Source organism: Vidua macroura, chromosome 1 (assembly GCF_024509145.1).
Source record: "Vidua macroura isolate BioBank_ID:100142 chromosome 1, ASM2450914v1, whole genome shotgun sequence".
NCBI classification, from domain to species: Eukaryota; Metazoa; Chordata; class Aves; order Passeriformes; family Viduidae; genus Vidua; species Vidua macroura.
The window spans coordinates 65,765,901-65,790,458 of NC_071571.1; the positions used below are offsets into that span (position 1 = coordinate 65,765,901).

At 38.8% G+C, this 24,558-nt stretch overlaps 1 protein-coding gene across 1 annotated transcript in view; it reads right to left on the reverse strand.

Moving 5' to 3' along the window:
* Positions 1-24,558, reverse strand: part of NUP153 (nucleoporin 153) — a 44,553-nt gene that overhangs the window by 14,784 nt on the left and 5,211 nt on the right. The window contains exons 2-11 of the mRNA XM_053974264.1: positions 13,051-13,267; positions 10,649-10,897; positions 9,210-9,349; positions 8,999-9,127; positions 7,111-7,227; positions 6,939-6,983; positions 6,790-6,843; positions 3,966-4,112; positions 3,199-3,251; positions 495-633 (exon numbers count right to left, since the gene is read on the reverse strand). Of these exons, the coding sequence (XP_053830239.1) occupies positions 495-633; positions 3,199-3,251; positions 3,966-4,112; positions 6,790-6,843; positions 6,939-6,983; positions 7,111-7,227; positions 8,999-9,127; positions 9,210-9,349; positions 10,649-10,897; positions 13,051-13,267 (1,290 nt within the window). The remainder of the gene's footprint in view (positions 1-494; positions 634-3,198; positions 3,252-3,965; positions 4,113-6,789; positions 6,844-6,938; positions 6,984-7,110; positions 7,228-8,998; positions 9,128-9,209; positions 9,350-10,648; positions 10,898-13,050; positions 13,268-24,558) is intronic.

Here is a 24,558-nt window from a genome sequence, read left to right on the forward strand (position 1 = left end):
AATAATAATGACTATCATTGCAATAAATGGAGTTTTCCCATTAAAACAAGAAAAAAAAACGCTTCACAATGAGTTTGAGTATGTGCCAAAAATTGTGTATGATCATTAGCAAACATGCAAAACAACTGTCTTCTGCTTCAGGTTCTTGGCCCATACCTTTCTACATGACTTACATATAAAATAGCAAAATAAAAAACCCTTTTAATACTTGGCATTTCAATCCTTTCTAAAATCTCTACAAGCCTCTACCAAATTTATTAATTCAGCAACTAATAAGAAACTGTAAAGTATGAAGAATGTTCAAGATAATACAATGGAAGATTTTAAAAATATAAAACCAAAGTTGAGGCACTTATACTAAACTGGAGCCTGCTCTGAAACCCACAGCAAAACGCCCACAAAACTGAAATAGCATTACTGTAAATTACGATGAGGCAATGAAGCTACTTATTTCTGTAATCACAGTAAGATCAATTAACCTGAGAGACCCTTACCAGTTGTTGTTTTTGTGCAGGTCTTGATGCACAGTATCGCTCCCTTTCCCTTCTCATCTTGCCACAGGCACTATCCATCCTTCCTCCTGAAGACAGACCATTGGATGCAGGAGTATCGAGTTTGGGGTAGCTCAAATTACTGGCACAGAATAGAAATATATAGGTTGAGGAAGGGGATTAAAAACAAAGGGAAAAAAAAAGCTTCAAGCTATTATAGCCACTATTAATCCTGGAACTGTCACACGCTAATTAGAATCAGAAAAAACTATCTCACAAGTTCCTAAATGCTGGTAAACAGCTAGTGTTCTAAACAGCAAAAGATGAATAAGAGCAGCAGTGAGAATAACATACATAAAAAACAGTCACAACATCCATAAATGAATGATGACTAAGCCAGAAGACCTGAAATAGAAGAACTGATTTAGACTGTTATTTTCTAATGTTTGCTTTTAATAGTCCAGACAGTGGAAACTTTGACTGCCAGTTCTCTGATTCTGTGATGAGCATGTATCTCTGAAGGGACATAAAAGAATAACTAAAAATATACAAGCAGGGGGCGTGTGTGTGTGTGTGTGTGTGTGTGTGTGTGTGTGTGCGCACAGGAAATGCTGCCAACAGCTCTTAGTGAATTGAGAGGCTTAAACCTGTGTGGCAAGAAAATATGACAGAAGCTTCATAAGCAGCTCTGGCTTTCCTGAGGCCATCAGCAGAAGCAGCAGAGGTGTTTGGGTGTGCCAACATTCCAGCAGTCTATTTAGACATGAATACAGATCCCTTTTGTAAGGCATACAAAGGCATTTCTCTGTTCATTACAAAAGCCTAGATCTAAACCAGAAAGATTCCCTAATCCAAATGGGAAGAGGAGAGAAAAACAAAAGACAAAAGAAAAAACAAAAGACATAAGAAAAACCTCAAAACAAACAAATGCACACCTCCCCACACACACAGACAAATCCCCCACCCCACCCAACAACAACAAACCAAATCAAACCCATGCCACATCCCAAACCAGAAGTGAACTAAGGAATAATAACAATAAAAAGCAGCAGGGCATTATGATGAGGTATCCCTGAAAAAAAATTACAATATCAAGCTTATCCTGCAGCCAATCAGTCAGTCATTACAAAAGTACATTGGATGATGCTGGAAGATATCAGGTTAAGAGTCTAGAGGACTGAGGAAAAGAATTGGTCTAAACCTCTCAGATAGTTGCAAACATCTGCTCAGCACTGTAACCACTGAGAGGAAACCAGATCCTTAAGGCCATATGCTCAAACTTTTCCCCAGTCCAAAGTGACAATCAATTTGAATTATGAAATAAAATCTCATGTCAAAATAAATCTTTATTCAGACAATTATAGCATGTCTATGATTGCCCATATTCCTCTTTTCTTTTAACACCTGTCAGCTTCTAAGGGGCAAAAACAGTTCTGTCTTCAAGCAAGTCAGTCCAATCTACAATTCTGACACTGGCTTAAAAACTGAACAGCCTTTGTTAGGCTGAACAGAGATGTACCAAAGTATTGCAGATTAGTTGCATGAAGAGACTCTGGCCCTTATTACTGTGTATACTCCATAATATGACAATCAATAGAGACTGGCTTTATAAAAGAGTTAAAATAAAAGGACCATCTAGTTCTAAGTCAAAAGTAGAAACACAGCAGTAAAATTTGTGAAACAAATGAAAAGCAGTATCAGTTTCCTGGATCTCCCTTCTACATGGAGAAAGTAATTGTACCAAAGAAAACTTAGAACAGCTTGAATACCCAGAATTAAAACCTAACATCTGTTAGCACCTCTGCCAAAACTAAAGATGGTTCCTGTAAAGTCAATCTATTAGACTGTAAAACAAAGGGTCTTTGGGGTTTTTTGCAAGCCAAAGAATGCCCAAGGCAATGTAAGAATTGCTTAGAAGATGAACACAGAGACAAAACATTAGCAGATTCCCTAATACTGTTCTTTGAAAGGCTTGAATCCTCAAAAAAAGGATATATTCTGAGCACACAGTGCCTTAATTCATCCAAAAGATTAGTTCCACAGAAGGGAGAGTCATCAATATTATCTCAAGTCATTCTATGCCAAGCAAACAGCATAATGCAAGACAATCTCCTCAAGAAAAAAATACAATTATTAACTCCCTCGTTTTGTTTTTTTTTTTTTCAGAGACAAGCTGGTATTTGTCTTCAGATGACTCTAAAGGGCTTCTGTTTTTCATGCAAACTCACAGAGCAGACAAGTGCCTTTGCCATGTAAGGAACATTAGAAAACAATCTTCCTCTAGCTTTTTGTATAAATAAATAAATAAAATAAAATAATAAAAAAAAAACAAAACAAAAAAACAAAACAAAAAAACAAACCAACAAACAAAAAAAAAACACACAAAAAACCCTAAAAATTCAATATACTCCTGAACCGTAAGATATTTCAAATTGTAAAGAATTTTTCAGAAAGAAATTGCTGTGCAACAAAGCCTTCAAATTCCAAGTAATTATTTAATTACCTGAAACTAACATCTGCTACCCTAACGAACACCAAGTTGCACAAGTATTTAAACTCTCTCATAATAAAATTTTTTCACTTTTTCTATTCCCTTTTACTGAGAACTGTTCCTGCTCCTCCAAAAGAAGGCAAGTGTGCAAATTGCACTGACAAAGGAGGGGGGCCTTCTTCTTTCAAGTGTTTTAAATTAATAGATTTGTCATACCTTTCAGATGATTTTACAAGCTTTTCTGCAGGAAAACTCTCCTCCATCATGTCCTGCAAAATAAGTTTTATTTATTTCAAGATTTAGCTGAATATATTTATAAACAAAACACAAAGAGAAGACAACCAAACACACATTTTTGTGCTGTTTTGTTTATTTTATTTATATCACTAAATATATCTCATCTGCTTAAACTTTCCATTTGATCTCCAGCCCATATATTTAATACCTGGTCATTTTTACATTCAGAATGATACTGGAACCATGGGTCATTTTTTTCTGAAAGAGATACCAGTATTGTTTTAAGGAAAGTTTATCAGGGACTCCATCAACACCAAAGAGATCAGAATGGGTAATTTAAAAAGTGATCTGAACTGGTAATTGCTAGAACTCCCACTTGGAGCCCGCAGTTCACCCAAAACATTTTATACACAACATCAGCACATTCCATCAGCCTTCTCAACCGCAGCATATGTAAAGGAAATTTGTGTTTCTGTATTTTAATATTCTTTCACTGCGAAAACCCTGGCCCAAAAGCACACCACCACATTCTGAAAATAAGCATCAGCCATTTAGTATGCCAATGATACAATTATAACCATAAAACCTCTCAGTATCTCTTTCATAACAGTTCCCACTGTCTTTTCTTAATGCTTACCTCAAGTATACTATTGGTTCTCTTGCAAAAAAGGGCACCTTAGTAGGCTGGTTAGACATATTCCAATTTTGCAAGAAGCAGGCAAATTAGGACATGAAAATTTGCTTACTTGATGATCCGTATCCACCCTTTGGTGAATTTTTCTGGAATTAGTAGCTGATTTCAGGGATGGTTTAAAATACGTGATCCGACTCCCTGTCAGGGAGATTGGCTTTGGTGTCACAAGTTTCTGGACAGGAGGATGTTGTGAATCCACCTTGGAAAGGGAAGCAGCAATCAATTCATCCTTGCACCCACCCAACTTACCACAGCATTGACTGATGATAAAAGTTACAGAACTAGAAACCTCCCACCAGTCTCAGCACCCAGTGAAAACTATGTGGTAAGTGTTGAAAATATTTAGCTTGCAGAAGGAAATCAACAGAAAATCAGTTATAAAATCCAAAAAGCTACAGGAATAGTAAAAGTCTGACTGAATCCTGTGGCACACTTTGGCAGTTACTTCACAGACAAAATAAACTATATTCCTATAAGCAAAATAACTCATGTTACAATAATATGCTCCCATCCTTTCCACTCCTCTGCCCTCTATGTAACTTTTTTTTACTGACTTAATCCATTAATTAATACTGAAACTGTTAAGCAGAGCTAAACCAGGTTCTGGGTTTCTTTTTTCCTATGTTTTCTTCCTTTGAAGTTACACTTTAAAAAAACAGATTGTGAAATATTTTTAAAGAAGTCTCATTAATGCATGTTCCAATGCTTTAGATTTGAATTTGATGCTCTTAAAAGTAGTGGTCTGACTTTTCTTGTCAAAGCTTTTTTACAGACAAAGGCAAATTATTAAACAGAAAGCACTGTACATTCTGCAAAACTGGCTTAACTAAATAGAGAAAGAAGGAAGACCCCAAAAGGCCCCATGATATGTCAAATCATCTGGTGATGAGAAGAATGAGACTTAGGATATACCTACTATTTAAATTAGTATCAACAGATGGCTGTGCCCCAACCCAGGTGCAGAACTGCAAGACCTTCACATGGGCCCACTTCTTCTAGAGCATGTCCTTGTCCTTCGGGATGGCATCCCTCAGATGTGTCAATTGCACCGCTCAATTTGGTGTCACCTGCAAACTTGCTGAGGGTGCACTCAGTCCCACAATTTAAATGATGAGGATCTGACATTTGGATTTGTTAAATTTCATCCCACTGATGACTGCCCAATGCTTCAATCTATCTAGATCCCTTTGCAAGGACTCTTGTCCCTCAAGAGAGTCAGCAGCACTTCCCTGTTTCATACCATCAGCAAACCTGCTAATGGGGCATTCAATTCATGTCTCCAGGTCACTGAGAGGTATTTGGAACAGCACTGGCCCTAGAACTGATCCTGAGGAACATTGCTGGTGACTGGTCACCAGCCAGATGTAGCCAAATTCACTGCAACCTTTTACATCCTGCTGTTCAACCTGCTCATCCTAGAGCTGGACAACTTGCCCAGAAGGATGCAAGAGAGACAGCATCAAAAGCCACACAAAAATCCAGGAAACTACATCTGCCACCTTATCTCCACATGCCAGGCAGATGACATTATTGTAAAAGGGTATCAAACCAGTGAAACAGGTATGTACAACAACAAAAAAAGTAACTCAGTTACATGTTCAATACACTAAGGGTTATTCTGTCTGGTGTAGATCCTCAAAATAAGAAAAATACCACCAAAAAAAGACTTGTAAAATTTTTGCCTGAGTATCCAAGTGTCCTGTCAACCATTTATTCGCTTCACCAGGAAAACACACAACCCTCTTCTGGGCACATACAATCCTATCCTCTCTTTTCACCAAGGGCTACCCTTTCTCCCTGCCAAATTTTATGAATTCTAGCATTATGAGTAGACAGTTTCTCTATTTTTACCCAGTGACAGCTGTATGCAACGTTCACTTTCTGACCAATGTCAGGGTCTATGCTGCAAATCTGGTAGATCTTTTTAAATGCCTCATCACAGGTGTGGTTCTGCATCTTAATGCAGAATCCATATCAACATTATTTTCAACTACTGGGATAATATTTAAGAGGTGGTAAAACACTTACATGCTCTACATTTCAACATTCTTGTAATTCATCATATGGCCAAAGACAGTACAGAAAATCTGAGATGTTTATAAACTCCTAAGTGGCTGCAGAATTAATTATACTTCTAACCAAGCCAATAGCATACAAGCTTTTAAAAACATTCCGTCCACTCCCTCATTACAGCAGCAGATTAAAAGTTTGCATTGAAGAAAAAACAGTTTTGTTCCTTTGGTTGCTGGAGCTAAAAGTGACCTTTTGTGGTTTCACAATTTAATAAATGCAATAGTCCAACATTTTTTAAACAAAACCAAGGAAATATGATTTACCACAGAAACAATTCACTGCTACTTACAAATAGGAATTTAGGAGCATAAATTTACAGAAGTTACAAAATTTAACAATTGTCCAATTTTCTTCTTGCCTTGAGTAGTAATAAAAAATGGAAGCATATATTTTTTGTTTAAAATAAATATGGAAATCTGCACAAGATCTGAACAATCAATCAATATTTTTCTATTTCTTGTTATTTCTGCAAGAGAAAGCTTTCCTGAAACAAGAATGTTATCATGCAACTTAACCCTAAGTTGCAGGCCACGATAAAACCACTTTGTGTGTTCTAGAGACATTGTTCTTGATGTATCAGCATACCACCACAAAAAGATAATAATTCTCCACCTGAGTAATCTTCACAGTCCTTCATCTAGTGTGGATTGAAAAGACATTTTTAGCAATTTCCACACAGCCCAGCAGCTATAACTCACACTGAATTTATGTGCATGCTGTCATTGAGGTTTGTGACATTTCTTTTAAGAACTGTAAAGCAGAGAAAGTTACCTATCACAGCTTAATATTTTACTGGCTCTTACCTGGTTTTGTCTGGATTGGAAGCTAGTCACATTCAGCACACTCCTGTCCACAGGCTAACAGGGGAAAAAAAGGCCAAAATTAGAGGACGGTTTTTTCCCAACGAGAGGGTTCCATCCAACAAAAAACAGGGGGTTTGTGATCAACTTACAGAAGACAGCGGACTAGAAACAGAAGATGGAATCCTTTTAGCATCCTGTTGAAAAAACAGGTGCAATAAATTAAAACAGACATGACATTAAGTAACATCTTCATCCTATACTGGCACATTCACTACGTTTTTCAAACACATGGAATAAAATATTAAAAGGAGCACCACTTACTGCCAAGGGGCTTGACATCTTCTCCAATGTCTGCAAGATGCGCCGTGCTGTGGAACTTGTCACACCATAGGATTGCACGTTTGGTTGTTTAGCTTTCATTTGTCTTTTTATCGGTGGCTGAAATATTAGCATTGCTGATGTTACGATGGTGGATTCTGAGTTACATACGTGTGTATTTCATGCCCTACGGCTACACTGGTGGTACAACCAATATCCTCAAAATGACAGAGAAAAATGTACTCACTGAGCATTCAAGGCATGAAGAAGAAAAACATACTCCACTGACTTTACAGAAGTTTAACTGGGGCCTTGCATATCTTGCACATAGGATAAAGAAGGATAAAGCAACAAAAGAAATCCCTAAATGTAAAAGGTCACAAAACGAAGATGTTAGGCTATTAGGGTCTCTGAAGCAGTGATTAGGAAAACAGAAATGAAGCAAAGGTTTGAGCTGCGGAAAGTACTTTCAGTAACAAAACAGATCTTGGAGTTTCAAGATGGCATAAGCATGGCATCTTAAGTCAGAGTATACAATCATCATCATGAATTCCTAGTTCTACTTCTCTCATTTCCTCCCTTCCCCCAAGACTGCAGCTGACTGCAGATCTTTTTTCTGTTTAGAAAGATAAAGATCTGATTTGAACTGTAACAGATCTAAAACAATACACTGAAAAAGTCAATGTTGTACCACATGACTGAACATAACTTAAAAAAACCTCAGTGTGACCATTAAAAAAAAAAAAAAAACTATGCTACACCTCTTATTGTAACCACATCATGCTTCCCACATGACTACGTGAAGACAGGAAGGAGATCACACAACACACAGAACACACAAGTGAGACTCGCTATACGCAGCAACAAACAAGCTTGTCTCTCCTTTAAAAGCCTAATATTTGCTTCCTCTCTTCAACATAAGCCAGAATTTTTGTAAAGAATAAAAACAGCTGACCAAAGAGGACTTCTAGGTTACAGAAATTTTAAATGTTCTCAAGTTTGATTCAACACCAAGTTAGGAAAATCCACAAGGTTCAAGATTTCCCTGAATCAGGAAATTGAGTCCCCTTGTTCCATGGTAGAAACAGACTGCCAAAATAGGTCCAGCAAACTTATTTTCAGTTCCTTAAAGTTCCTTTTGACTTTTTAGTTTTTTTAACAAAGGGCATTCTCATTTAAACAAATTAGAACCAAATCTGATTTTACTGACTTGCTTTTAGATTCAAATCTAGCTACTGAGAGCAGTCAGGATTTTTAATTTGCTGGTCCATTTTAGACCACAAGGAACACCTGGGGACAAGTAGCTCTTCTCAAGAGCCATCTGAATGACAGTAAAATAGAGAGCATCTTTTTGTTTAGCGTGATATGTAGCATGTAGGACTGCATGCCTCCCTCCAAGTAACAGAAGTGCAAAGGATGAGCAAATTTGCCTTTTGTATACTCCTATATTAAAAATGCACAATATGTTCATAGTTTGAGTGCTTGTGTAAGATCTACAGGCAAGTATTAGTGAGGTAACTTTTGCTGCCATTAACAAAGTTTTCAAAGTTATGCCATCATTGTAATTATTTACAATGTTATTTTACCATAATACAGTCAGAGGCAGACCATGGCAGAAAATGGAAATTTCTAGAAGACATAACAGAGAAACCCCTAATACAAGAAACTGCCCAACAACTAAGATGCTGCTGTCATTCTCATGCTTTATGATAAGCATTTCTACATAACGTGTTACACAAGAATTGAAACAAAAATTGTAGGCTGAGTGGGCAAGATAGGAACTGTTGCCACATTTTTCAAGTTAAGTTCCCAGCTCACAGCTTTTTTGGCCGAGCTCCCCGTTCTGTATTTCAGTTATGTTTTCCCTCACACTGCATTACTGTTCTCATACCTGGTAAGCAGAAATCTGGACTTTTGTCTGTCTCGCTGCTGCAGCTGCACCACCATAAGAGGTCTTTCCTGGGTAAAATGGAGAATCCCCAAGCTGTCTTGTCTTAAAGACAGAAGTGTTTCCAAGTGACTACAGAAAGGTATTATGGTAAGTGGTTAGTAAAATGGCTACACATTCAACTTGACTGAAATTAATACTGTGCAGTACTTACAGGAGAGGGAGATCCAAAAGCAGACAAATTGAATGCAGGTTTTTTAGAGCTAGATGCAGGATGCTGTGAGAGGGCATGAGATCTTTCAGCCTCTGGGGACCAGAGCAGTGGTGCTGAAGTATTTTTTGAAACTGTGATATCTGCCAAAATGACAAACGGCATATGTAAATGCCTTGTGTACATAGAGAAATTTAGTATTAAACATCACACAAACCCCAGAGCTCTCTACAAAAACATCTCACAAAATGAAAAGGGCCCTTAACACTGATTTCTCCAGCACTCTAACCTTCTGAGCTCTTCAAACAGATTAATTTCACATATGGTATGAAACCCAAGTACCAACTCTGAACCTAAAATCTGTTCACAGAACTACAAATACATGACCTTTCAGTAATCTTTCAAAAGCATTCACAAGTTAATAGCACATTTCCAATACAACACAATTTTATTTTTTCTTCTTTCATGATAAAGTAAAGGAACTGCATAAACACTGGTGCATCTCTAATGGCACAGAGTTTTTCCTGTGTTGGTAGACGGATGGAAACCAGCATAGCACAGAACGGACCATGTCTTAAACCTGAAAAATTACCCAAAGGCTGAATTAAGAGAGTTAACCACCTATTTTCTGTATGTCTTATGGAGACGTACCAGAAAGTTCCAGCAAACTCAGGTTATATTGCTACGCCCTGGCAACATCTACTCTGAATTGTCAAACTATGGTCTCCAGAGAACTGGCTGAGCACACTTCCATCCCCATTTATATGAGCAACTGGAAAAATTTCCAAACTTGCTGTTTTGCCCTTTCTCAGTGAGACAACTAGGTCACATTCTACATACATACAATGTCTTGGGTTTTTTTTTTTACTTAAAAATGGTGTACATTCTTTACTGAATTTAGCAAAAATCAAGGAAGTATTGACAAATTATGCCATCTACCAAGAACAGCAAAAAAAAAAGCAGCCCAAACTTGTTCAATCAGAATAGTTGCTTTACTGACTCCAGTAAAAAAAAAAAAAAAAAAAAAAAAAAAAAAAAAAAAAAAGTATCTTGTGTTTTTATTTTTCAACCATATTTACTAATACTTAGCCAGCTCTGAGATATTCTGAGTCACTCCTCCTTCTAGGTAACCTATCTAGCTATCAAGCTACAGAAAGCCACCTTCATCTCCTATTATTCCCATTCAAGATTTACAGATAATCAAACTAAAATTGTATTTATCAGCACTGACTGTTTAGAATATAACGGACTCATAAATTCCAAGCGTAGTTATATTTACAAGGTGACAGGATTATATACTTCTAAAATACTAAAAATTAAATTTAATTCTAACATCTAGAGCTGATATTCTCCTACTTTATTTAGTAAGGCAATGTGGAATATTAAAGAATACAAAGTACTTCATGTTATCAAACAAATCCAATAGAGAATATAAAAGTGACCTTTATCAGATGCTCTAGAGGAGAAGCCACTGGTTGTTGAGATGTTATCGTCATCATGCTGAGAGGTAGAATCTTTTATTTCCTTTACGAGGGACAGCCCAGGACTGCCAATGCCAAGTGTGGAAGATGTGGAGGGCTGACAGTGTGGGACTGTGGAATCCAGCACGGTGCAGTTCAAATGGCTCCGGTGAAGGGAGGGCCTTGTTAACACATCTGAGAAGTTCAGTGCAGACCTGCTCGTGGATGGTTCTAAACAAGAACAGTGAGACAATCAGCTTCCCTACAGACAAGCTCACAGAAGCCAAAACTGTTTTCTGTCAACAGCCTTGCTTATTGCCAAGTTCCATGCACAAAAATAGAGAAGCTGAATTTAACTTCCGCACCCAGATAGGGTTTCATCTGTCTGATTACAACAGCAACACTGCTTGCAATACTGAGCATTAATGTCATATTAAGAAGTACTTAAGGATGGGATTTTTCTGAATTTCATCAAAATCTGACCCTGCACTCAAGCACTTAAACTGTCTTTCACTAAATCAAACACCTATAAATTCCTTCTCCTCCAGATAATGCTTACAATACGCTTTCCAGAATTTGAGATTACATGAAAAGTTATGGACAACTCTTCAGTTTTTACCATCTAGTAAAAAAGGTGGTGTTAGTCTGAATATGTAACATAAAAATATGTATTTGCAAAGATTTTTGGGGGTTTATTTGTTCTGGTGTCATCATCCTCCCTTCCAAATTCTACCATATCAGGTCATGCTACAGGCAAATTATCTCCTATCCATTAGTTTTTGAGATTTTGGCATAAAGGACAAGTAAGCAATGTGGCCTCAGTTGTAAGACAGGCATTTTTTCCTCATGAAAAGGGTCTGTAAGCACTGCCAGCGTCCTGCAAGAGGTGGTCTCTCACAGCTCCAACTTGCCACATGAACACAATAGCAATTAATGGTCATCTTGCCTGATATCTGTATGTCTACAGTCCCTCCCACGATTTCTGGTATGAACATAATTTTGAGACACTATCATCCTGACATTTGCACTGAAGCTTAAGCTAGCTACTTCAATCTTCATAAGCATTGCACTGCTAGTAATTAATTCTCCAAAGCACTGGTATATTTTTAGGACTGTCTTGTTTGAGATGAAAGAAAGTGTTATCAGACCAAAGGCTGGCCAAGCAAAGGAACACAGTAACAACAACAACAAAAAAATTATTAATTATTGCTAGAAAGATTAACTACAAACCAAGCTACTGAAAGTTCTAGCGGGTCCCATCTGCTCCTGATTTCTTGGAGCTAGAAAGTTTGCTGTGCAGCTGTTCTCACTGAAAGGTCCTTTCACACTATTCTTCAGGAAAGCCAACACATGTTACTCATTCATGAAAACCTTCTCTATTCCTTTATACAAACTTATGCTCAAGCTACAGCTACACAGAGAGCCATAAAGCTCCTTATTTACAATTAGATAACATTGGTGAGAAAGGTATTTCCTCATTACTTTTCATTCTGCCAACAACAGAAGCAGCTGACTATCCAACAGATGGTTAAGTACATATGCTCACACAATATTTCTCACCTAATTAAAACCTGAGCTCCCAAAACTGCTAATTTAAGAGAAACTCAAATGAGAGCATATGCAAATTCAGAGTACTACAGAAACAGTGAGAGGCATAGGTATAAAGCACAGATTAATTTTAATATGATAAAAGAGTTGTAAACTTCTTTGCCTAGGATCCAAATAATTTTCAAAGACCCCAAGCTAGCAATGCCACACAATGTTACAAAATATTTCAAAAATAATAATGTCATAAACAAAGTTCCCCAGATCGCCACTAAACTAACATGGAAATTTAATAAATTGACTGAAGAAGCCCAAAGGAAAAGAAAAAAAAAAAAAAATCAGGACACGTGAAGGAATTTTCCTCTGGCATTCTAGGATCTGGTCTTTTGTTTTGAGGACAACAAAACAAATTAATGTTTCTACTACCTTAAGCAATTAGATAAACTTTCATCCCAGACCCTTTAAAAAGAACATGTAACCCACACACTTGCAAATGAATGCTAGCAGTATTTTGCACTTGGCTACTTGAGTACCTGAAGTTAACTCATGACTTCCAAGGGCTCTAAGTGAACTTCCAGTATGTTTAAACTTTGAAGCTAAGGCAGTTCTAAAAACTGAGTTACTGAGGATTTTTCCTTTGATTTTCCTATGTGTGGGGTTATTTTGTGTTGGGGTTTTTGGCAGGTTGGTCATTTTGGTTTGGGTGTTGCAGGGTTTTTTGCTGTTTGCTTTTTTTCTGTCCACACGCTCCTTCCAGTCTCCCCTAGAAATATAGATTCAAAACTAGAAATCTGTGAATAAATACAGATGGTCAGAATACTAAATGATATTTCACATACCTTCCAAATTAATTCTTGCTGATTCAGGCGTGACTCTCCCATCAATTACCATGGCATCTTCATTTGCATAATCATGGTGATAGTTTACTGGATTCTCTTCCTCGCTTGCAGATTCATTCATATCTACACATTTATCTTCCCTTTTATTGAAATACTTCTGCAACCATCCTGGTACAATGTTTTTCACTGATTCGGTCACTCTGCTAAGGAGTCCCAGCTTGAAAGAAAAATATATGAACACAGTCAGCAGCATACTCTGGGATGCAACCTTGCACAGACCTCCAAGACAGACATTAGATAGCAATATTCAGATGAGTAAGATAAGAGGGTGGTGGATCCTTCATAAAGAATTCCAATACTTCTGGAACATGCATAACAAAAATACAATTAACACTGATTTACTACTAACCCATCAGTTTCTGCACTTCCCACTGACCTTGGCAAAACTTCCACATTCTGAAACTACAGCTGAAGCTCACCAAAAGCTTGTCAAGTCACAAGGTCATCAAGAAATTAAATTTCTAAATAACTCCTGATGTATGCACTTTGTTTTGAGGACTTTTCCTTCTAACACCTTCACTTGAAAAATCATCAAACCCAGAAGCCCAGCAATTATCTACAGCAATAGTGATGAGCAGTAATAGTTACTAAAATCAGTGAACTTAAATATTTCTTTTTCTAATGCTGAACTGCAGGAACAATGTGCACCAAAAACCCCACTATTATGCTCTGAATAGTGAAGGGATTCTGAAAGAATCTCGGAAGAAACAGCTACAGTTGAACAACAGACTCCTCACTACAGGACTCTTGAATAGATTCAATTTGATAAAATTTCACTTAATGGTATGTTAAAATTTTGTATCTACAAACCTTAATATTTGGCAGTTACTGAATACATAAAAGCTATTTCCATTTTGACATTTAGCAATTATTTGTAATGCTTACATTCTAGTAAGAAGTATTTATTTAACATTTTTAGGCAGTCACTTGTTCCCCATCATAACATGCCTTCTTGTCAAATCTCAACCCTGTGCAGCAGAATGCTTGCAACATGGAGCTCCCCCTCTAACACTGGCTGCAGCCACAGAACCAGCTGCTAACCTCCACAAGTTGAAGAAAGCGCCGAAGCTACCTCCACTATTTCAACACTTTGGAAACTGAAAAGCAACAAGAGCGTAAAAAAGACTTTTATTGAACTTCAATGCCAGTTGCTAACACATACATCAAGGTACTTTGTTATTTTTCTGGGTTTAGGCAACAAAATTTTCTAAAAATTCATGTGTAGAGAATTGAGAATATTCTTTGAACATGTAGTAGTTGGTCTAGTAAACAACTCTGAAACAAGAACCCTGCTGTATTCAACCTTTAAAAATTCAGCACACATGGAAGAAAAATCCCATATCTGTCATTTTCTTACACGGTAACACAAACACCAACTTACAGGACACCCTTGAATCTGGAGTTAGGAGGGGGTCTGGCAAAGAGAAGAAAAAGAAGGTAGAAAACAAAAATCTTTTCACAGAAAGAAAGTCATCTTAATTTACAATTTGACATTTTTCTTAATGATCTGTAATTAAATCTTTTACTTGCACAAAGACAGAATAACTACTAACCTGGGACAGCTTGAACTAGAATTATCACATGATAAACACATCTATCACAATTACCACACTAAAATGCACACTAATATGCCATGCTTAGGGTGTTGCTGCTATTCTACATAAATACTAAGCCTCAGCTTTCCAACATCAAAAACTGTGCAACACCATAGCTCACAAGCAGTTCAGTGCCTGGCATCAGCAAAGAGGCAGTCTGTACTCTGTTCCCAGCCCCTCATTTTCACCTTTACTTGTCACCTTTCACTATTCCCCTTTGGGGAGTAAATATTTTGGCGCTATGAATAAAAGCATATCAGGAACTCAGAGGAATCAAAATTTGCCAAAATAAGCAAATGACAGGACACAAACTGCATCCAAGGCAATTGCCCTTTCCAAAAAGCTAGGCATTACTATATTCAATACTGCTAGAGGATATCTCCATTAGAGGGTAAGACATTACTGGCCATAAAACAGGAGCCAGTACGATTCTCTTGCTGAGGAAATCCTCCCAGGACTGAAAGCTACCTGAGACTCAAGATGGAAGAAGTCATAGGCATCCAGAAGAGTAAACACCCAATCATTAGTAATCCTAATGAGAAACTGGAGAATGTAGCTAGACTAGTAATTAACTAAGATGACGTTTTAGCATCCAGATCTGACACCAGACTGGTTTGACCCTTTTGTGCCAATGGCAGCCTTGCCATTCTCCACATAATCAGCATTCCAAGCTGGGTAACACAGGGTAACATCCCAAACCTACCCATGAGCTGGAACTCAGCACAGCTGTACCGCACCAAGAACTAATGGCCTGTTCCATCTGGCTTAGGCACAGTAACAGACAAGGAGCATAGTTTTATACTACAGAATAATGCTGGCTTAGTGACAAAGCAAGAGAAAGCAAAATACGTGTAAAGGCACCTACATTTTCTATCAGCAAAATATATTAAAGGCACTGCGAAAGAACTATGCAGGCATTATGAATGAGCCATCATCAAAAACAGATCCCATTAAAAAAACACCTTCCCCCTAAAAGTATTCCACATTCCCCAGGTATGCCTATTCAAATACACACAGATGACACACCAAAAAAACCACCAGAATTCCTTCCATCATCTCTTATCGGCCCATCAGAGCTAAAAGCCAATCAATAAAGCTCTGTGGCTGGATTCCTGATCAAATCAGGCAGTTAAGGTACCACTGACATTTGAACATGCATACTGCTTATTCCTGCCAGAACAATTCAGCAAAAATGTCATGCCTTACACTGTCTTTAAAGCTGGCATTTTAATCTTACCCTAACTTGCAGTTTCCTTATTCTTCAACTTCAGCACATGCATTTAAACACTCTTTCCCTCTCTCTGCATATGCAAATAAGCCAACCCTGTCAGCGTTAGAACACTCCCCCTCTACCACTTCTGTGTCACCAGCTCTCCACTCTGTCCATCCCATCTCCTCAGAGAGGAATCATTAATCCTTCTAGAAGGCTGACATGGATAGTACACATCTCATTGATGCCAACAGATCTTCAGATATGAAATACAAAAGACACAGCAACAGAGAACTCTAGCAGGCTTATTCTCCAGCAAACTGCTCAGATCCCAATCTTCTCCTGACACAAATATGAACCAGCCTCTTCCAGAACACCTTCATTCAGTACAGCTATTCTGAACATGCTACTGCACAAAAACTGTTCTAGTTCCCAGTCTCAGGTTGGGAGCAGGGGATATGGTACAGGCCACACAGATACCAAACTTAGTATCATGGAAGGGCAAAAGACTCAGAGGGGCAATCCCAACTGTGTGACTGCTGTCTGTTTTATTCAGTGAACATATTTAACTCCTTAACTGACTGATTTCAGAGGTTTGAACTGCTGTCAGTATCAACTGCTATCACTTCAAATACACTCATCCCAAAAAATTTCAGCAGGAAAGCTTAACAAAATTAAATTCCACCAGAAAGACCCAGTAGCTTATGAATAGGTATTTACAAGAGTTTTTCAAAATCTGTGCATCATCTCAAGTGTCTGCAGCTCTGCTAAGTCTATCTAAGTCTATGTATACAAACATCATAGCAACAGTAACTACAGTAACAGCTACTCCAAGTCATATTGACTTGACATCATGGAATCACTGAACTATTAAGGCTGGAAAAGACCTCTTAGATCATTGTGTCCAACTGTTACCCAAGAGTCCAAACCATCCTTGTTTGGGCAGGAACACTTATTACTGAGTTTCAAGCCCTGCTCCTTAGGTCCCAAGACTCATCTGAAGGGCCACAAGCATTATTTTGAAGGCTCCAAGTCTGATTTGTAAGGCCCAAAGCCTCATTTGTAGAATTCAAACTCTTTATAGAATACAAAGGCAGATCTCCAGGCCCAAACCCTAGCTTCCAAAGCCTCCTATTTAGGATTCAGCCTTTTATCTAATGGGCTCAAAGCCTCCAAAAACCCATTTCTAGCGAGCAGAGCCTCATCTCAAAGTATTGAAGCATCATTTGAGGGCACAAAACCGAAGAAAATCCAACCTCAGGGTTCAGACCCTCCTACTCATCTCCAAAAGCCCATTTCCAGGGCCCAAAGCTCTGTGTTGAAGACTCAAATCCTTCCTTGGAAGGTCCAAAGCCCTTCTCATGTTCTCATAAGGTCATGGAATCATTAAGTTTGAAAACATCTTTAAGATCTTCAAGTCCAACTGTTAATTGCAGCACTACCATCATGTTCACCATTAAACCATGTTCTCAAGTGCCAGCTCCAACTGCCCTTCTCTGGACATGCTCTAGCCCCTCAGTGTCTTCCTTGTAGAGAGTGGCCCAAATCTGAACAGAGGGTTGCAGATGTGGCCTCACTAGTGCTGAGTACAGGGGGACAATCATTGCCCTGGTCCTGCTGGCCACACTATTGCTAATAGAGGGCAGGATGCCACTGGCGTTCTTTGCCACCTGGACACTGCTGGCTGCTGTTCAGCCGCTGCTGTCCAGCACCACCAGGTCCTTTTCGCCATGCAGCTTTCCAGCCACCCTTACCCCAGGCAGTAGCATTACAGAGGGTTGCTGTGACCCAAATTCAGGGCTGGGCACTTCATCTTACTGAACCTCATACAACTGGCCTCAGCTCATCTACCCAGCCTTCCCAACTCCCTGTCCAGAACATTCCTGTCCTCCAGTTGATCAACACTCCTGCCCAACTTGGTGTCATCTGCAAACTGGCTTAGGGTGCAATTGATCCCCTTGTCCTGGTCATTGATGAAGATGCTAAAAAGGACTGGCCCCAATATTGAGCCCTGGCAATCACCATTTGTGTCTGGTCACCAGCTGGATGCAACCCCATTCACCACCACGCTCTGGGCCTGGCCATCCACACAGTTTTTTACTCAGCAAAGATCACACCCATTCACACCACGGGAAGCCAGGAGAATGCCATGGGAAATGGTGTCAAAGGCTTTACTAAATTCTAGATAGATGACATCCAACATCCAGAGCCTTTCCCTCATCCACCAAGTGGGTAACTCTATCACAGGAGATCAGACTGGTCAAGCAGATCTGCCTTTATAAACCCATGCTGGCTGCAACACTAAACAAAAGATATGTAGACAGAGTTAACAAACAGGTGTCATAATTTACTACTTTAAAATACCATTTCTTCAAAGGATTTAGATAAAGAAAGAAAAATCAGTAGTTTGTGGTCACAGTTTGAATTCCAAACTTAAAAGCACGCAATAGCTGGCCAAAAATATATTTCTTGGCCAAAAATATTTACAGAATAAGATAGTTGTTCCAGCTTGTAAGGGTCTTTCACACAGCAAAGGGTGAGGAAAGTACTGGCAGGAGCACTCAGTAGTGACACATTATTCGAAAACATCTGTTTTGTAACTGAGCTGATTTCAGTCAAGGAGGTTTAAGGATGAAAAAACTGTATAAAAATTATATAACAGTCATACACTTACAGGAATTTGTCAGAGATGCAAAATACACAACTAGATAAAACAGCTGATTTCCACTTCACTGCACACACACCTCTGAAAAGCATCAAATTCTTGCCTCTCAGAGACTTCTTTGTTTCAAATTTCAAAGTTAAAAGTTATTAGAACATATGAATTGGTAAGTCCTCAAAAAGAAAACTTGCCCCTAACAGTGAAGCTCACTGAGAGCAGATCAATCTAACCAATGCCAAACACCAAAAAGGAATTTTCTTGCCCTCCACCCCCCACAGTTAGCTCATGCCAGCTCTGGCACATAGCAGGCTACTTCTTTCCATACTAGCTGAACTCATTAATCTGGCAAAAAGTACATGTTTCTCTGCTGGGCCAATGAGTTAAACTGGCTCAGTGCACCAGAACTGGATTGAGAAAAAGCACGATCAGACAGCCAGAACCAGAGGAACAGGAAATAAAACTTCTCCCTTCTTTCAATCATCCTGTGTCTGTATTGTCATTAAAAACACTGTCCCATTCTCCTCTTCACTTCACCTTTCCCTTGTGCTACCACTAGCACATATAAGCAAGCAAATGACGAACTGTAGCAAGGCTCTATTAAATAGATCCAACCAAAAATCTGTCTATAGACTATGACAGTGAGGACTACCCCTCAGGGGCATCAGGTTGCTGGTGCAGTTTACCATGTGCCTGCATTGATGCTCATGCAACAGCATGAATAGAAATGGAAACATAACATGATTGTCTCTTGCAGCAGCAGACTTAGACTGGATTAGACTAACTCTGCTTTTGCTATTCACGGAGTGACTTCAGTTTGGATGTAGGACAGCAGAGTTTGATATTTCATTTAGAAAAAAGACAATAAAACTTACGACTTAATATGAACAGTACGTTTCAGGAATGTTATTAATTATGTAACACTTGAAAAACAACAATTTTATTTAAGGCAAGTGGACTAGTTTAGATTTATTCCTGAAAGTCTTGAAGAAGGGATTCTATTACCAGATGCCAGTGTATTACTTTCTTATTGCTTAAGTGAGCCTTATTTTCCTTAGTCGAGTTAGCTTTAGAATAAACATTCCAGGGAAATTCAGGTATTTTCTGGCACTGTTTGCACATCTGTATATATTATTATCACTTACAGCTGAGAGCAAAACACCTGTATGTGCTCTGAGAGATAAATCAGTGCCTAACACACTAGGTTAAATCCTTGTGACACCAAATGGTTTTATCTGAAGTTTTGTCCACACCTTCAGTTAACACAGTGACAACATTACAAAACACACCACAAAGTACAAGGTACCTTTCTTTTTTCCTTTTAGAAAACACTACACAGGCACTAGCTAACCCTCAGCAGCGATCAGCAATGGGCATTGTAAATTACATTCAGTACCACACTTTGAAATGGAAATCTATCAGCAGCAAAACCAAAAAGTTTAAGATTCATGAGACTATTTTCCCTTACAACTTTACAAGCAGTTTTAAAGTTTGTTCTTTCCCAATTTAAGAAGGAACTCCAAGTAGTTAGTATTTTTTAATTGAAGACTGCTGCAACTCAGCTGTGACAGTGCGTCTCCAGGTAAGTTTCATAAACAGTATCTAGAATTATATCAGTTGAAATGCTGCTCAGAATATCTTTCCTAAAAGGAAACCCTATAGTCTAAACTTACTACTTTTATTTCTGACATAACCACATGGACATGAAGTTTTAAACCAGAAAGATCAAGAAGTACATTTCCCATGGCAACAGCTGGTCTTTACAAGTTCATTATCACAAGTTATCAGATTTCGCAAAGTATAACACATATTTTATATTTAGGATTAAAATACATTATTTACACATAAAATTGTTTATCTTATTTATAGGTATTCTATACATATTAAGATCCAATTCATTACAGTATTTCAACATCACCAAACATAACTGATAATGGCAAAGTCTTCCTCTTCCCTGCATTTACAGCCAAGGAGTTCATGCATACAAGGGCTATCAACGCATCATACCCTACACTACAAATTTGCTACCTGCTACAATGTACAACGCTCCCACCAAAGAATTAAATATTTTCAATGTCATTTTGCCTGAAAGCACTCACAAACAAAACATAGTATCATCACACTGTGGCACATAATGGTGAAGACACGCTATGTATTTAAAACAAAATCGGGCAGCCCAAATTCTGCAACAACTCCTGAAGCAACAGTTAAATGCCATCTGAGGTCAACTCGTAGCTTGCAGATGTCCATCCCTGTGTCCAGTTCTTCCTAGTGAGTATAAGGCTCAAAGGTTTGAAGCATATTTCACAAAACTAAGCTACAAAATCTCACTCCTGACATTTTGGAAAACACAGTTTAAATTTTTAAATATAACACAGTATTAGCAAAAACCAGCAAAATTTTCACATTCTCCCTCTGAATTATCTTTTCTGTCCATGTTGATCCATAAACTGAGCTGACAATACCACATTCCAGTCATTTCGCAAAATCTACAGCCAATCCTGTTGCACTTTCAGTAGGCTATCTAATTCACAGATTTTAACAGGTAAATTAAAATTGAGTAACCAAATAATCAAATTTAGTTACTTGCTGTGATAATTTGGTACTTCAGCAAAACTCAAAGCCTTCCTACATTTTAAGTACCATACACAAAAGTTAAGCCTCACAATTCATCTAAATAGCATAACCTGCAATTACTTTAAACTGGACACATCTAACCCTGGTGCATACACTTCCTGACTAGATTCTAAAATGTAAGAATTGGTGCTTAAGAGAAACTAAAGCAATGGCCCTTGGACACAGTTGCTTTAGCTAGAGCAGTGAGGGGTATTATTACATTCTTTGACATTTTAAGGCAATATTCTGAAACTGTAAAGCCCAGGTAGCCTCAGCTCTGCTGCAGGGCAGTAATCTTCAGTTGTGAGAGACAGCAGTGTCTTTCTGGACATATTTTTTCATCACACTGCAACTGACAGAACCAAGAGCATCTCATTTTAAACATATAACCAGTATCTTCAGACACTTACCAGCAACATGAAAAATTGCCATTGCACATAGAGATTATTTTTTTAGTGACAGAACGTCACTAAAAAATAATCTACAAATATGTAAATATCCTACATCTCTGTAAAGTAAGTTAGTAACAAATATTGAGGGCTGACATTAGAAAAACATGCACTGTTATAAATTTAATATGTATCTGGTTGCACCACAGCAATTCCTGAACACAGCTGCATTTAAACTAGTTTAAGCCTTGTTTTTATCTATTTTCCTTAGGATAATTTTAATTACAAATGCACCTGTATTACAGTCTCACCAATTTAATATCTCATTACTGTAAATATTTCAGTGTCTCACTGTAATTCAGTCTCAAAGAAAATGACAACTGAACAGTTTATATCTTTGCTTGATTTACTTCAGTCTTGGAAGTCACCAGGCCTTGAGCTCTAATAGGGGAAAGAGTCTTGAGACATATCTACTTCAAAAACATTTGATTCAAAATACAACCATAACTAAAAGCAAAGTCAGCCAGCTCCCCAAGACACTCTCACACAACTTCTTCCAAGAGTAGAACCATCAAGAAAACATTAAATAGCCTCAGTAAGGAGAAAGAACATTTCGTACTGGCTCACGTATTTGCAAATTGTGTATGTGCTATTCACAGCTGTAGGACTCAATGCATTGCTGGTATATCTGTGTTACCACACACATTTCATCCCAGCAAATGGGAATGTAAAGATGAACTCATGTTTAGTTGAAAAAACCACAGTAGTCTCAAGTCAAACCCACCCAAAGATCCTGTACTTAAGTGCAACATGCATTGATTCATAGAATCTTTTGGATTGGAAGGGACCTTTAGAGGTCATCTAGTCCAAACTTGCCTGCAATGAGCAGAGGCATCTTCAACTAGATCAGGTTGCTCAGAGCCCCATCTAACCTGACCTTGAATGCTCCCAGGGACAGAGCTTCAAACGCCCCTCTGGGCAACCTGTTATAATGTATCATCATCATCTTTTTTAAAAATTCTTCCTTACATCCAGGGTGAATCAACCTTCCTTCACTTAAAGGAGTCTAAGTCCCCTTTAGGTTCTCAAAGGTGTTCATAAAGTCTTCCCAGAACCTTCTCTTCTCCAGGCTAAAGAGCCCTAACTCTCTCAGCCTGTCTTCACAGGAGAGGTTCTCCTGCTCCCTGACAATTCTTGAGGCCCATCTCTGGCCTCACTCCAACAGGTCCATGTCCTTCCTGTGCTGAGGACCCCAGAGCTGGATGCAATACTCCAGGTGGGGCCTCACCAGAGAGGAGTGGAATATCAGAATCCCGTCCCTCAGCCTGCTGGCCACACTTGCTTTGGGTGCAGCCCAGGATATGTTTGGCTTTCTGGAAGCACACATTGCCAACTCACACACAGCCTCTCATCCATCAGCAACCCCAAGTCCTTGGCAGAACTGCTCTCCATCTACTCATGCCCCAGCTTGCATCGATACTGGGGTTGCACCAAGCAAGTGCAGTACAATAAATATTGAATTGATTACACAGAACATGAAAAAGCAAAAAAAAACCCACGAGATTTTTACAACTTAATAGCAGAAAAATGGAAAAGCGTATCACATGACCTACCACTAAAAAGACAGAAGACATTTTTTAAAATTGGTCTGCAAAACAGCAACCCTAGAAAAAAGCCTCTTAGTTACTCTCTTTCTGAGGGCAAGCTCGCAATTTACTCTGGAAAAACTTCAACAGTGAGATGGAGGCATTATTTCCTTCTGCAAGAGACAGCACAACCCTGAAGACAGAACTACAGGATGAACCAGCAAAAGGACTACCAACCTAGAGTAACAGTGTCATTTACACTGAAACCATGCCTGTGTGCGCTCTGTGGTGCAGCTGCAGCAGCTCTGTCAGAATCACACACACATAGAGGCTGCATGACACCCTAGAGATCACCTACTACTACAACCTCCTCCTCAGAGAATGGCCAAAACCAGCAGGTCATCCACAGCTGAGTCCACCTGGGTTTCGAGGCCTCTCTGGGCAGTTCTTCCAACATGCTAGCTAGCCTTACAGTTAAAAAAAATTCCTATTATGAAATCAAAATTTCCATTTTGGCATCTTGAGTCCACTGTCCCTTTGTATACATGAATCTCCTATGAATCTCCTAGAAGAGCCTTGCTACACTTTCTCTATAATCTTATTAGGTATTTGCTGCTTTTAATCTGAACGCACCCAGTTCTCAAAACCGTCATTACTTTGGTGTCTCTCAACCAGACTCATTCCTATGTTTTCCTTGTCTTTGCTTAAACTGGAGAGGACAAAACTAGACACAACAGTCCAGATGCAGTCCTAGAAGTGCTGCATGCAGGGGAAAAAACAACTCTCTTAACATCCTTCCCACACACTTACTAATACCTCCCAGTATCCAGCTGGCCTTCTTTACCTCAAGAGCACGCTGCGGACTCACGTTCAACTTGTTGTCCAGCAGGTAGGTGGGGTTGTTTTGCTCCACATGAAGGACTTCACATTTGCCTTTATTAAAACTCACAAGATTCTTGGCAGCCCACTTCTGCCAAGTTCCCTCAATGGCAGCCCTATTCTTCATTATACAACAGGTCTGAAGTTCCCAAGGGTTTGGTATTATCTAGGAAACTGCTGAGGATCCATGCCATTCCTTCATCCATAACCTGGATGGTTAATAAAGACATGGAACAGCATCAGCCTCAAAATCAACCTCTGAGAGCTCTATTAGCAATTGGCTGCCACTGGATCTTTGTACTGCTGGTCACAACCCTTTGAGGTCCATGGTCCTGCTCATTTTCCAATCACTTTATGGACCACCTGACAAGTCTGTATTTCACCAAGCGGACAACAGGAATCACATGGGAGACCATGCTGCGGGCATTGCTCAAGTCCAGGTAAACAACATCCACCGTTTGCCCCACGTCCACTGATCCAGTCATCCCAGTGTATTATGAGTTCATTAAATGAT